General features: G+C 48.9%; 1 protein-coding gene across 6 annotated transcripts in view; it reads right to left on the bottom strand.

The window, feature by feature from the left end:
* Lhfpl2 (LHFPL tetraspan subfamily member 2) overlaps nt 1–15,665 on the bottom strand; it is a 146,473-nt gene that overhangs the window by 16,320 nt on the left and 114,488 nt on the right. For 5 of the 6 annotated variants that reach the window (XM_036207331.1, XM_036207333.1, XM_036207332.1 and 2 more), the window contains exon 2: nt 5,982–6,591. In XM_036207331.1, coding sequence (XP_036063224.1) covers nt 5,982–6,387 — 406 coding nt within the window. In that variant the 5' untranslated portion in view covers nt 6,388–6,591. Of the gene's footprint in view, nt 1–5,981; nt 6,592–6,803; nt 6,825–15,665 lie in introns of those variants that run through there. The other variant, XM_036207336.1, reaches the window with a different exon arrangement.

The raw sequence follows: 15,665 nt of genomic DNA, 5'->3' as shown, positions 1-15,665 counted from the left end.
GTAGTTGCCATGGCAAACCATTTCCACATTTTACTTGCAGATCCAACACTGTATCTGACTTTTAAGAGAGTTTGCAATTTTCTTCAGGACCTTACAAAGGATCCTTTAAACACTACATCCTAGTCTCTGATCACCTCACATCAATGGCTGCTTGGTCTATTTGTGTTTACGACTGTGGGTTGGGTTCTTGGTTTCCTTTATATATGATGATATACGTTTATACATCTTTATGCTTCTTTAGAGTACAATTTATGAAATGGTAACCCTCTAATACATCTTGGAAGCAGAAATTCAAGAAACTTGTAGATCCCAGTCTAGAACTATGTGTACTTAGTATGTATCTAATGACATCTCCTTGGATTGATGTTTCATAACACATTCTCTACTTCCTATCAAGGGATTACTAAAGGCTGGTCAATCTGTAAATGTGTCCATTGGTGACATTCATTTTTATTTTTACTTCTTAAAAGTGTGTGTGTGTGTGTGTGTGTGTGTGTGTGTGTGTGTGTGTGTGTACGTGTACTGGTGCCTTTGGAGAGATGAGAGATGTTGAATTCCCCTTGGAGCTGGAGTCACAGGTGGTTGTAAGCCACCTAAAACAGGTTCTGGTTCTGGTAACAGAACTTGGGTCCTCTCAAAGAGCAGCACATGCTCTTAACTGCTGAGTCATCTCTGCAGGCCCAATCTGTGACATTCTTAAATTGATTCAAGCATGAAACTGACAATAGAGATGCTATCCACTTAGAGAAATCAAGAGCCCCCCATTGATGGCCGGAAGTCCTCAGTGCCTGGCTTTCACCAAGACGGAAAGCTGGCATGTACCCACAATTCTCCTCTCTTTGGTGAGATTTGGAATGGCTCATCAAGGTCAGTGTACCTTCTTGGGATAAGGAGGTGACTGCCTCAGGGGTAAAATTATGGCCAGGCTCTTTTGCTTTCCCAAGTCCCTGATTTCATTTCTCTCCTCTTCCTTAGTGAGTTCATCTTTCTGACCTTGAATGAATGCACAGGGAGAAAAGTATACATGGCGCCCGGGACTAAGCTGTGCTAGGGACTTCATCCCAATGCTGCTGTTATATTTCACCCTATGGAAGAAAAGCAGCGAAACCCATCCCAGACAGCAGTCACGGTGCACCTCACACCCACTCACTCATTCCTCCCAGAGCCTGGTTCCAGAAGGTCAATCCTGGCATACCCTTCACAGCGCTACGCACATTTGGATTCATGAAGGCAGGCTGCCTGGCTTGCAATGGTGGTGTTTTACATGCCCACACCTCCCTCTACACACGCTCATATTTATGAATACAAAGCCTGGGTGGCAGCTGGTGCTGTACCCGCCCGTCACCATTCACACTCAGATTCATGACAAAGGCGGTGTCACAGTTACCGAAGCCAAGCCTTCCTGGTCCCCTCACATTCTTTTACCCCCTTTTCATTTTCCCCAGTCTTCCCTTGCTCTTGACTATTCCATTCACCTTTAAGGAAGCAGAACCATACATACCAGGCCCTTCACACATATCAGGCCCTACATGACTGACACCCTCCACAGCAGACATGCAGAGGCAGAGGCTAGCCCATAGTAGTCTGTCTGGTCAGAATGGTGGGACAGGTCACTGAGGATGCCCTGCTAGGCTGAGATCACACAGACAGACAGACAGAGCTGGAGGGAACCAAGAGTATGAGAGCCGACAGAGAGGCTTGTGAGAAAGGACCAGAGGACAGCAGACAGACAGGCCCAGCAACCCCCATGGCAAATCTCAGTAGAATGGTCCCTGCCAACACAACCGAGCCAAGTCCTGAGCTCATTTGAATGGCTTCTGTCCCAAACCTGAGTCACTGGGGATTCCATGGACTTCAACGTTCACCCTCTATGCATTTCCAAAAACAAACTGCTTGATGCTGTCATGGAAAACCTGGATCTTTGCATTCTACGGTTTCAATATGGATTACATCCAGGTCACAACCTAAGGAAGACAGCTGGAAAAACCCAGGCCTGCTGGCTGGTTACTCAGCTTTTGTAATGAATCCCAGAGGACTCTGAACGCATGTGTGCTGCTGGCTCTGCCAAGTCCCGGCCATGCTCTCCTCTAGTGCAGGCTAGTCTGGAGTTTCTGAGCCACCTGCAGTCCACAAGTGTGGACACTGCCTCCCAGGAAGAGAGCCTAGGGAAGTGTACGTGTGGGAGAGAGGAAGACAAGGATCTGCACTCCTCTGTTCCTGGGAACTGTGGTCTAAGAAAGGGCTAAGGGTCCAAGACCTCAGGTCGGCTCTGCACCTGTGCCCTGCAACCTCCTCCCAGGCAGGCAATCAAGGAAGCAGAGCACAGCAGCATGCAGAAAATACAGGCCTTGAAGACAATAGGCCAATTCCAAAGGTTTGTAAAAGATGCCCTGTTCCTCAGAACACAGCAATTCTCAGAAACACAAAAAACATCCTAAAACTTGGCAAGAGAGCAGAAACATGTTCATAGCCACCACAGAGCTACCATGATTTCCTAAACACCAAACATCATGCTTGTCTTGCTAACATATTGTCTCCTTTAATTCTCAAACAGCTTTGAGCTGTGCACTATGATTACACCAGTTTCCAAGTGAGCAAACCTGGAGCTCAGAGAAGTGGGCTAAACTGGCCAGTGTTTCACAGTCCTAAGGTAAATCCTAACTCTAGTGATAGCCTGCGGCAACTACTGAACACCAGGTCTTCTGCGTGAAGGTAGGAAATGATCAGCTTCCTGGCTACCATTAGGTCAAGCCTTGAAACAAAGCCTGCATTTTCAGTTCTCTGGAGTTGTTGCTTTTAAAGTACCAGGTAGAAATTTCTACTGAGGTGGAATCTTCCACACGTAACTCTAAAGCCCAGACATCAGTATTTTAAAGGTATGCTTTGTTCTGAGAGAGGGTCTTGATATGTAGCCCAGGCTAGGCTTGAGCTTATGAGCCATCCTTCTGCCTCCCGTTCCCAAGTGCTCAGATTACAGACATGCCACCACATCCAGTTCACGGTTTCTATTTCTATATTTATTTTTTAAAATTAGGGAGACCTAGGGAATATGCTTACATCATCTCATAGTTTTATGTCCAGTCAGTCACTTCTTAAAGTGTCATTTTGCCACAGGTAAGTAGAAATTCTACCCCAGCACTGGCTTCCTTGATCTCCATTTGCTTCAATGTAGCCTGACCACAAGGGGGCGTAGTAGAGGAACGCCTCAGGGCAGCCATCCTCTGATGCTAATACAGAGAGAGAGAGGCTGGTGGAGGGAATGACAGCCAGTATCTTCCACACTAGTGTGGCTACTTTGGTAGCCAGATATTCCAGGACCAGGGCTGCCGCCTACACCGGGTTGAATTGCTTGGTGTGGACCTCCATCCTAGGAGGAGGAGCCCCTGAGCTCCTCTGGCAGACATGGGGACATGGGAAGAATAACTCATCCATAGCCATCTGTGGTGCACTGTTAGCCCGGCTACGGACAAAGAAGCTTGCCTTTTCTGTATTTCAGACCATCACCGTAAGCCTGTGCCCCCTAGAGAGCAGAGTGCTAGAGACAGGAAGGCCTTCTGCCGCTTGCCAACTTAAAACTGTGAGTAACCTCAGAATTTCTGAAATGTGCCCAAGTCACGGGGGTGGACAGAAAATTCAGATTTCTTTAGAAAGCTCAGACTTTTGGAACTGCCATCTCTAGCAGGCTGGCCCATGAGGTGTTCTTTCTTAACTCTTCTCAACCACTCCATGCGGGGAGAGAGGTCATAAAAATTCACTGGTGTGAAAACACACTGAACTCTGCAAAAGATGTTTCTTTGCCAATTGGGAGAAGCAGCAGACGAGGGCATAAAAAGATGTGTTGGGCTAACTCATCCTCAGGGAGGGAGTGTACTGGAATGACCCTTGTGAAAAACCACACGTGAAGCTGTATGTCATGGCCCACGCCTATAATGCCAGCACCTAGAAACTGAGGCAGGAGGATTGCCTGTGTTCAAGGAAGTTTTTGAAACAGAAACAGAAACACAAAATAAGCTGCATGGGAATAGTCTTCAAGACCAAAAAAAAAAAAAAAAAGGTAAAGGATGCCTCTACTTTGCATCCCAAACTACAAAAGACATGTGTTGGGGCCCAGATGTCTCACCCCATGCTGTAAATAGCCACTTTTTCCCTTTCCTTTCTTTTCCTTCTCTCCCTCCCTCCTTCTTCTCTCTCCCCTTCCTTCCTTCCTTCCTTCTTTCCTTCCTTCCTTCCTTCCTTCCTCCCTCCCTCCCTTCCTCCCTTTTTTCCAGAGCACAGATATTTCTGTGAGCTTCTCAGGGGACAAGCTCTCCCAGGGACGACACATCATGAATCTCTCAGCATGGAGGGTCTCTCAGACCTGGTTGGAATGTCAACCCTTCCTTTCTGGCTAACCAGGGCTCTTCAAGAGGATGAGTGAATCCTGGGTACAGGCTATGTGTTTAGAATGACTTTTTAAAACCCTTTGGGAATACTTCAGGAATGTTTTAAGTCAGATACCTGAGGCACTATGTCCGAGGAGAAGAAGCTAAAAAGAGAAAGGACCCAAGCCCTCGGCCTTTAATGTTTCTGGGAGGTGAGACAGAAAGAACAGACTTCAGATTTCAGACATGAGTCTAAAGGCAGAGAGCTCCTCAGAATTACACCCCAAGATTAAAACAAACACACACTAAGGTGACTTCATGGTCTAGTCTCCCCACTTTGCACGGAGAGGTGGTACTCTGCCCAAAAGTGGATCTCTTAGCTAGTAGCAAAGATAGACCATTGAAACTTGATCTAGCAGATTCTGAGTGTCTACACACATCTGCCTGGGCCATTCCTGGCACAGCAGATCCTGTCAGGTAAGTAAGTGCCTGAAGATGGCCAGGTCAGGCTGAGGAGAAGATTCTGTCATCTCTCAGCCCATTACCTCAGCCTTAATCACAACCTGCAGTGCTTCCCCACGATCTGAAGAACAGATAATGCTATCTTATCAGCTGTTTGGAAAAGGCCCTGTCATTTGATCTGCTTATTTGGAAGCAGCCTTGCTGAACTCAAGAGTTTGCTGGGAGGCTGAGTGGAGGTAGTTCACATAGGGTTTGCTGGTTCTCCACCTCTCTGGCTCCAGGGCTCAGCTGGTCTCCACTGCTGGCCTGGCTTGTGGGGTGCTAAGAGGGAAACACCTGTGCTCTTCAACAAGGCTGAGGTAACTCCTGCTCCCTGCCACCAAGGCTGAAATGCAGTACCCGGTTGGTTTAAAATGGTAGTGCTCCCCTGTTTGGTCTACATTTGGGGGTTGCTTTCTAACTCAACTGCACAGAGGCAGTTCCTCCTGCCTGGGCTAATGGCTGCTGCCTTGGTCAACCCTTTGGAGAAACCAGGGCCCACAGACCTTACAGCCTTCCCTCCTGGACCATTGTCAAGAACTCAGACTTTCCACCCATTTCCAACAAGCTCATTAGTGAGAAATGCCCAGAAAAATGGAAGTTAGTTTGCATCTTCTGATCTGACTGCACAGAACATTGTGTCAGGCTCCAGGAGACAATTTAAGTGGAACCATCATTAAACCCAGAGCAGCTGATGCTAATCCCTTCCCCGCTGGAGTCTTCCAGGCCCAACGCTGAACTCACCGGGGTGAGAGGATAAAACCTCTCTGCCTCTAAGTAGACAGGGGAACCAAAGCAATGACTTTCTGTGTTAGCAGCAGCTGAGACTAAAGCTGATCAAACCCCTCCTCACACATGCCACTCCCCAACCCGGCACAGTTTTAATTAAGTGGGAAAAGCGAAAAGTAGGAACAGTCACTCAAATAAAACCCAACAATTCAGATCTGGAAGAAACAAGCTGGGAGAAGTGGGCATGCAATGCCAGATTGCAAGCCTGGGGCTTACAGCTGAAAGAGTGACCCCAAGGTAAAGGGACTCCCGCCAGCCCTCTTCAGCGGAGGCGGGCAACGGGAGCAGGGAGTCCCCAGCTCAGGCTCCTCCCCTCACCCCAGCACTCACCTGCGATTCCCTGCAGGAACCCACAGACGTTGAAAATGCTTTTCTTCATGATGCTTTGCACGCACATGGTGAAGAGGGACACCAAGGCCACCACGCAGAGAATGAAGATCCCCACGGCCAGGAAAATAGCAGTAGCCTGCCAGAAGCCGCTGGCGATGTCCCCGAAGCTCTTGGCGTAGGTCCCGCACAGTGTGTCCCGAGGGACTTGCTGCATGCCCCGCGTGCGCATGCAGAGGATGCCCAGGTAGTGGGGCTCCGAGTCGGTGCCTACCGGCTCGGCGCCGCGGGTCTTGCCTTTCCCGATCAGCCAGTCTGCGCTCATGAAGGCGACGAGCTCGGCAAAGGCCACTACGATACTCAGGAGGGTCCAGAGCATCGAGCGGCAGGTGACAATGACATGACACATATTGATGATCACGGTGGGAAAGCGAGGCAGGAGTCCACGGGGTCAATCCAGACAGACAGCGGTGAGATGCGCGGGGGTCCGGGAAGGAAGTCGCAGCAAGGGTCTCTTAGTCCCGCGGTCCAAGGAGGCAGAAGGAGTGAGGTCCCGGTCCCGGGCTGGCGGCATTCATGCGGAGTGGGAAGTCCTGGCGGCCAGCGGCCTCACCTACGTCCAGAGAGAAGGAGGGTGAGCGGCCGGCCAGGCCCCGCCCCGTCCTGCGCCGCCTCCACCCGGGACGCCCGCCACCTTCCCGCCCACCTTCCCGCGCTCAGCGCTCAGCTCCCAGCCCAGGGCACTTTCTGGATGCCATTGTTTCTCGTTCTTTGTGGCAACACTGAGTGCCGGGCCGTGGGGAATCCTATCTGGCTCCCACCAACCTTCTGCTCGGGCACTCGCAACCCGCAACCCGGGACACGGCCCCGGCAGCCAAGCATCACAGATGGATGCAGGCAGGACCGGCGGCAGGGAACTTTGTCGATGTCCTGGCAGCCCCTTGTAGAGTTTGTGGGGCAGTGACCAGGGCTGTGCTATCACATACCCCTAGTTCTCTAAACCACCACCAGGTTTGGGTTTTTGGTGGGGTTTTTTGTTTGTTCGTTTTTGGTTTTTGCTTTTTGTGTTTTTTTTCTTTTTGTTTTGTTTTGGTTTTTTTGGCTATGTGATGGCAGAGAGTAACGACCTTCAACAACAACCTGCAAATCAGATCACCAGCGGAAGTATTCAGTTCCTAGCTGAGTAAGAATGTAAAGGGAAATGTTCCCAGGAGAAAGAACAGACAAGACATTGCTACCCGAGCTGATTTCCCATCCACTCCTCACATTGTTTTACAGAAGTTAATTTATGCTAGTTAAAACTTTTTTAAAAAGCCTTAAAGAGGTCATGATGTGAGAAAAGTCATTCAAAATGGTGACTGATGGCCATTAACTGGGCATCATTACAACTGGGTCCACTTGTTGACAACATAAAGTTGTCCATGAAGAATGCATCTCTTGAACTGGCCTGAGTTCCCATTCACCCCAGGTCTTAGACTCAACATGCTCATTGTTTCTGATATCACAGAGAGCTCATTCTTGCTCCTGAGGACACATGACTTCATTACCAGAGGACTTTTGCCCCAGTGACTCAACCTTCCTTCAGAGATTGAACGCTCCCTCATTCAGGGGTTGGCACTGCTGGTCTGCAGCCCCAGTTCTCTGTCCCCTCTCCAAGGTCAGGCAGGATCACACAGCTCCAATCTGACTTCTGGGTGTATGGCCCTCTCTGAATGATTGCATCTCATTAACCGAGGTCATGTCAACGCCATGAGAACTACAAAGAGCCCCCTTGAAACACTGGGCTTGGGGGAGGCAGGCGATTGTGGGAGAGGAAGGGAAATGGGGAAATAACAAAGTCCACTGTCAAAGCTTAAAATGGCGGTTGGTATGCCACACACCAGCACTCTGCTTGCTGGCTGACACTCCAGTGAGCAGAGACTGTACTTAACTTATATACTTCCTGTTTCATAGGATGAGTCACAATAGTTATATGGGATGATATTCCTAAGACACTGTCTGCATAATACTAAGGATATATGTGTGTAAACTGCCAGGCTGTGCTGTGCTTGGTTAAGGGAGAGGTAGTGTGTTTTGCTAAAACCTTTTTGGAATTCCTCAGATCTGGGCTCTATACTGCCTGGCCATGTGGATAAGTAACTTCCCAGTGTGTCTTCATCTACAAACTGTACTGGCTGCTTTTGTGTATCAACTTGACACAAGCTAGAGGCATCAGAGGAAGGAGCCTCAGCTGAGGAAATGCCTCCATGAGATCCAGCTGTAAGGCATTTTCTCATTTAGTAATAATCAATGGGGGAGGGTCCGGCCCATTGTGGGTGGTGCCATCCCTGCGCTGTGGTACTGGATTCTATAAGAAAGCAGGCTGAGGGGTTGGGGATTTAGCTCAGTGGTAGAGCACTTGCCTAGCAACATAAGGCCCTGAGTTCGGTCCTCAGCTCTGGCAAAAAAAAAAAAAAAAAAAAAAAAAAGCAAGCAGGCTGAGCAAGCCAGGGGAAGCACGTTAGTAAGCATCTCCCCTCCATGGCCTCTGCATCAGCTCCTGCCTCTGGGATCCTGCCCTGTTTGAGTTCCTGTCCTGACTTCCTTCAGTGATAAACAGCAATGCTGAAGTGTAAGCCAAATAAACCCTTTGCTCCCCAACTTGCTTTTTGGTCATGGTGTTTCGTCACAGCAATAGAAACAAACCCCTGACTAAAACAATAACCTACATGGAAACTGCAAGGCTTCCTCTCCCTCATGAGACAGTTTTAAGAGGTGAACAGGAGCCTGTGAAAGCACCAACTCCACCCCCCACCCCCAGCCCAGCAGCTTTTCTCCAAGGCCACAGGTCTGATAAGAGCTGACCCAGCAGAGGTGCTCTATAGGCCAGACGTCATGATAGAGAGACTGATCACAGGCCATTTAGAGATGACGGAGCTGTCACTCATGTCAGAGCCTGCCTGGGGATGATCTCACTTGGTGCTTCTGCCCTGTCTAAGCCAGACTTCCCAATTCAACTGGAGAGAGAAGACTAGCGTGAAACACAAACAGGTGTCGCTCCCAAGCACTTCTTACCAAATAAATACTGCAGAACTGAAAAGCCTTCGGAGAAACAAGGGAGTCTCGCGGGAGATTGTTTATAATGAAAACGATCATGCTGAATGAGAATTGGAAAAGGAGCCAGGAGGACTCCCTGGAGGCCCTGGGAGGCTGCACCTGTCCAGCCTGTTAAGTAGAGAGCCCTCTGGACAAACACACACACCCGCTGATTGGAAAACCAACTTGCTATTACGTCCAGCCCATCCTCGACCTTGTCCCTCTTCTATTTAAAATGGCTTTTCAGAATATATTTGTTCCCTGGCTGAACTGCAGGGCTCTCTCGTGAGCTCTCAGAGGGCTTGTACCTCAGTGGTAATGCCAAGGGTCAGCTGTGCTGCCCCACAAGCTGTGCTCTGGGTCAGGAGTGCGATGAGGCTGTGATCTCTGAAGAGAAATACTGTAAAACTTCAGGCCTGAAGGCTTAGGACAATGGTCCATGCCAAGTTCAAGGCAGGATTATTTATGGATCCACATGCTTCAGCTTAGAAAAGAAAGCACTTTCTCCATCTGTACCCAAAGAACACTTCCTCTCCCCGCCTCCCCCAACAAGGTCCCAGGCTCATAACAGGACGGCTGAGATGAGGCTGCCTTTCTTGTTTTGAACCATGAGGTGAGAGTGGGCTCCCAGCAAGTTCCCTAACTGCTGCTAACAGTGAACTGCCATGATATTCTAGGCTGACTAACAAGGCGGCTTCCCTAGCTCCAAGCAAGAGTCAGGATAGCTGGGCAAGGGACAATCTGGGAACGCAGCAGGGGTCTTGAGTAGGTTGTGTTCTGTGAAATGTCCCCATTTGGCTAACTGCACGGAAAGGCAGCCACCTGCTGAGACAGCCTCCCTGTCAAAGGGGAAATAGATCTTCACTATAGATCTTTGTTAACCACAGGGCCCAGGCTCACTACTCCTCAGCAGGGACACTTTCTGCTATTAACTGCCATTTCTGTTCCCACACTTCCTCATAAACCACCTGGGAAAGAAGCCACTAAATAATACATCTCCTGTCTAGGAACCCAACCTCACTGTCACAGGCACAATAACCTGAGGTGGGACCTCTTACAGAAAATAATGTTACAAAGTTGTCATGAAGACCCCCAACAAAAGTCTCTGGGGGGCACAAGAGGAGAATGACTGACTTGGAAAGTGACAATAATCTCATCATCCAAACAGAGATCTGGGAAGGACTTACAGTCGCAGGGCGTTACATCCTGTATATAGTCTTCGCCAAGCTCTAACTGTACAAGAAAGAGGTGCAGAGCTCAGGGGTGTGCACTTTAGAATATGAGGTCTCCATCTTTTCCAAGTTCCTATCATCAGGAGAACAAAGTACACACAAAACCAGATCCAGGTGGTGCCCGCTGGCCCGCTTTCTTCAATTACCAGAACACATACCCTGGAACAAAGTTCACCTCCACCCAGAAGGCGGCTGGAAGCCGGGATGTCAATCAATGCTGCATTAGCCTATACCCTTGGCTTGGCAGAGAGGCAGGCAGGAGAATGAGGTGAGGGCAGGGCACTTACCCACCTTGCATCTGCTCTCCAATTTTATGATGATAATGTTGAACACAGACATACATGGGCAAGAATAGGCAAGGAGCATCTGTGTACCCAACACCAAGATTCAACATTTGCTGTTAACATCCCCACTTATTGTTTTCCTGATCTAAAGCACACACACAAGGGTTTGTTTGTTGTTGTTTTTTTGAGCCATTTGCAAATGAGATATCCCAATATTACATCCCTAAATGCTTTAGTATGCACCTCCTAATAGGGCTATTTCCCAACTAGTGACAAGACAATTAATCCACCCAAGAAAAAGTCCCCTTATATCTAGTGCCTCGTCTATACTTTGCCAAGCCTGCTCCATTTTTACAGTCCTTTCCTCCCTTAAAGCCATGACTCAATCAACGCTCATAAATTGCATTTGGCTAGTTTCTATACAGGGACTGTCTTTCCTCCATGACTCCCTACCCACTCCCACTTTCCCCCTGAAGACACTTGGGCTGTTACTGAGTACCCAACAACCTGGGTTTGACTCCTCCTTCATGTCACGTACCCTTGTTTTCCATTGTCTGCTTCACAGAAATGGGACGTTTGCCCTCAGGAGTTCAGCTTAAGCACTTGCAGTGAGCATTCTTTGGAGGTGACGCCCTCCGATCCCCGTTTTGCCTCTCTGGGAGAGAAGTACTAGCACCAGATCTCAGAACCAGAACCACTTTATGCCTATCCATGTGCCGCATGCACTCAGACACACACGTACGCACGGTGCCCAGGGTTCTCTCTAGGCCAATATGGAACCTGAATCTGTATTAGAGATGGGAGGCTGGCTCCTCGGGTTTGAGGTGCCCCTGGTGGACCCTGATGTCACAGTTCTAAGACAGCACTCTGAAGGGAATGCCGCTTCTCAGAAATGAGTTTTGTTTCTCCTTGTAACACAATCATGTTTTATATATAACCTATACAAATTTAATTTAGGACCTGCAGACCTAAGAAGGGGGATAAACCCCAAATGGCCCCTCCCTGGGGAATGAGCTTGAATTGAGAAGACACAAGTCACATAGAGAAAAGCTTTCTTGCAACCAGGAAGGTCATAAATGAACAGGGGGGAGGGGGAGCTCAGGCCATCCAGAGACTTTTGGGAAGGGACAAACTTGGTGTCCTCTGACATTGACATTCTGCCCACCACTCCTGCCCCTCAGCAAGCAATGCCATACTGGGACCATGTGACTGGGGTGGTCCAGTGCTTTTCAAAGGATCATACACAGGCTTGAGACCAACTCAGCTCTGTCAATGAAAAGCTGGGGTCTCAGACAGGCTGTTAGTATTTAGCCTCTGCAAGTTCCCACAGCCCCAAAACAGAAGAGTACCCTGCTCCCCACAGGCACAGTAAGGAGGAATAAGATGTGGGCATCCCAATGATGACCAGCACACCATCCAACCCACAGTGCCGGCTATTACTCACTCAACCATGAGATCAGCCCAATGCTGGGGGCACAGGGAGTACTCGAAAATATTAGCTGGGGGTGGGGGAGGGATTTTGTGTCTATTAGTAAGATGTGTTTCCTTTTGTTCTATGTCCTACTGAGATTCCAGGGTCCCTCGGGCTCCAGTTTTGTGACTCAGCCCAAGGATAAGAGAAAGGACTCCAGAAAGTGGCAAGTCAGTGGGCCAAAGAGAAGAGGCCCCAGGTCAGAGCTCTGGACAAGATCTGGGGCCAGAGCTCTGGACAAGATGACTGACCCAGTCTCAGCTGATGAACCTACTTAGGGCAGACTCTGTAAGGATGTTCCCAACTCCAGCTTTCGTCTCTGAGGGACTGAAGATGTATGGTCAGGGTGGTCCTTCAGGAGCCTCACAGAAAAAGATATACCATGCCATGCAGGTTGCCAAGCACAAAGCCTAAGTAGTTCACATTGGAAATACCAAAGATGCTTTTCTGTAAGTGTGGAAGAATAAAGTACTAAATTAAAAATATAAGCCCCAATTAATAAATTTACTACAGTAATCTGGGGGCACATCTAACCAGGTGCCTCTGAGAAGATTGTATTTGTTTCTTGGTCCATCTCTGTATTTTTGCTATCTCCCCTAGACACAGGAAGCCCACAAGGACTGGGCAAATTGGCCTTCATCTCCAGGTCTTCTGCAAACATAGGACAGTTGGATGAAGCCAACTGCATGTGATTTTGTTTCTGAAAGTGACAGAGATCCTCCAGTGCCACTTCCTGAAGGATGGCTCAGTCCCCATCTCCTAGAGGGGAACAGGAGCCTAAGCTCCTGAGGCAAAGTGCAGGAAGCTTGCATCTCTAACCAGCTCCCACCAGATCCTGTCAGAGTTAGTGAAGGCTGACCACCGAAAAGACAAGCGGGTGTGTGACCCAGTGTGATCAGGACACAGCCAGTGGCCAGCCACCTGTCCTCTGCCTAGCTCTCAAGCTCCCAAGCTAAGGGGAACAAGGGATTCTGTCAGCCAAGCAGCTGTTCTCCAGCAAATCCTGGGGTAGCAAGCGAACTCCCTGACAGTTTAGGACTTTTTCCTCAGAGCACAAACATGGCCTTCAGATCCAAGGTCAATGCTGGAGTGAAATGCAAAGCACCTTGCATAAGGCTGCTGTTGTCTAGGATTTTAAAATAGCCTATCAGAGGAGGTGTTTCAAACTTTTGTTCTGATGACCCCCTAAAACATACTGGTTACAGAAAAACAGGCATCCTGACTTCCTTGGAGGGTCAAACGCATCAGCAAGTGCATTTTCTTGGAGCTGAATGTGCTCAGCACCTATCTGCTTTGGCCAACAAACTTCTTCAGTCCCTGGGACAGCATCTCCTCCTCCCATCTCTGACCCTCTGGGAAGACACGGGAGCTGGAGTCTCATTTCACCTGAAGATTGTGCCCCACCCACGCACGGATGCGTGCCCATGTCGGGAGGCACTATTGCCTGTCACATCTTTGGGAAGAGAGGTATACACACTACTCACTTCTCATGACTCAAAGATGCCATTGGCTGTCATACAAAGATAGCAAGGACAATAAAGAATTGTCCTGTGATGTCAGAGGTTTGGATCTAGAGGACCCTTGCTCTGGCGGCTTCTCACAGTTTCAAATGTATAGGCGCAACTTAAAATAGATTTCTGCCATCCACTTCCAGTGGTATCATCTCCTGTCCCACAATCTGGACAGACACGACATGTATTACAATCGATGCCGTTTTAGCTAGTCTGCATGTTTGAGAAACAGGATGACAGGAGGGTAGAAACTGTCTTGCCAGAAAGGACTGTCCAGGGACAGGGCTCTGCACCCTGCCTCTGCTTCCCCTGGGAAATGCACTGAAGTTAGCTTTTGTTTTCAGTAACCATGACCCTAAGCCAAGCATGGCTCACATGTTTATAATCCCAGAAACTGGGAGGCTGGAGCATACACACACACACACACCTAAACTTTGCCTCTGAGCCCTGCAAGTGTGGCCACAGGCCTTTACACACACACACACACACACACACACACACACACACACACACACACCCCTAAACTTTGCCTGTGGCGCCTTTATCAAACTATCTTTGCCTCTTGGGGTGGGCCACTTGGTACATGCATGGACACCTCCACGTGTCAGGACGGACCAGTAGGCGATGGCTACGTGATTTTCCTGCATCCTGGCCTGGGCCTCTGTGAACCCAGCTCAGTTCTCCTCTGTACAAGAGGCTTTCACTGCCTGCAATACTTCTCGTGGTTTCGGCCGTCTAGAAGTCACTCTCTCCAGAAGTTCCAAACAGCCTCATTCTCTTGGGTACAGAGCACCCGGGAGCTCTCTTGACCTTTGTTTTTTTTTTTTAAAACTCACCAGCCCTGGCTAACCCCAGACCTTTCTAGAAGCCCAGACTCAAGCCCTCTCACGTGCAGCCTGCTTCTCTAACTCCTCTTTCAGGATGGCACACTGTCCCTTAGGCAGGATGGCCCCAGAAAGCAGGGCCTCTCACCTAGCCTATTTTCTGAATGATTCTTTCTTGAAGATCACTTGCATATTTTGAACTTTCCTTTTTACGGATGTCCATTTAAACTCTTAAGAAGGTGGGTCTTCCTCAGGGAGTTCCCAGCTGTGTCTGTCCAGGGCACACACGACTGAGCAAGCCAACCTTGCAGGCAAGTAGCCTGAGCTAGAGGCACCATGGCCGCCCTTGTCCTCCATGGGTCCAAAGCTACTTTGGGTTTGTTAATGAAGTCAAAAGTGAATTCCAAGGATTGCCTTTTTTTATGCCACTGCTTTGTATCACTTTAAACCACAGGTATTTTTCTACTGTATAATGCATTCTGTATCAGGCCAAAGTCTTAATGTGACCTCAGGTGTCATTCCTGGATTGATAGGAAAGAAACAGCAAAAAGGTCCCATGGGCAGGAAAAACAAGAACTTGGAAAGCAACTCTGAGGCGCAGCAGAGGGCATGCTCCATGTACCCCTGTTCAAGCTGCTGCGCTCCAGAATAAATGACCCCAAAAGAACAGTCTAAGGGGACAGCTGGGCAGCTCTGTGCCCAGGGAACACTGACATCATCTGCAGAGCAACTGCAGGCTTTGTGGCCTCTTCTGTGCACAGGCAGAAAGAAATACCACTTGTTCAGACACAATGCCAGCAGCCGGGTCCCTCCCAGATACTCCACAAGCCCCAAACAAGATAAACAGAGAGGATTATGCCATCTGTTGTTTCTGAGACTCTCAATACAACCCCATCAAACACCAGAAAATCTAAGGATCAGCTATAACAAGAGGCACTCCCTGTCTGGAAGCTTCTCAAACAGTTCCCATAGAAGGTGACACTGTTTTTTCATGCATCCTTGTCTCCCGAGGATGGTATTTTTCCACCCTATTGACTGAGTACAGGGTTTGCTTTGGCCTTCTAACGGTGACAAGTGGCACATATCAGTCCTAATCTATAGTTTACAGTCTCTCCCTGCCCTCGGCTATGGTATCAGAGGCTCCTCTATCTGCTGTGTCCCCAGCAACACCAATCAAGTGAACAGCAATGGTAACAAAGGCCAACCTCAGCTGTCACCAATGCTGACATTTTTAGAGTCACTGCAAAGGCCACCTCCTTGACAGGCTGCTTTTCCTTTCACTCCCCATTC

The sequence above is a fragment of the Onychomys torridus genome, chromosome 15, assembly GCF_903995425.1.
Source record: "Onychomys torridus chromosome 15, mOncTor1.1, whole genome shotgun sequence".
Taxonomy (NCBI): domain Eukaryota; kingdom Metazoa; phylum Chordata; class Mammalia; order Rodentia; family Cricetidae; genus Onychomys; species Onychomys torridus.
Note: the sequence above shows the minus strand (reverse complement) of the source record. Positions and strands in the feature narration are given on the sequence as shown.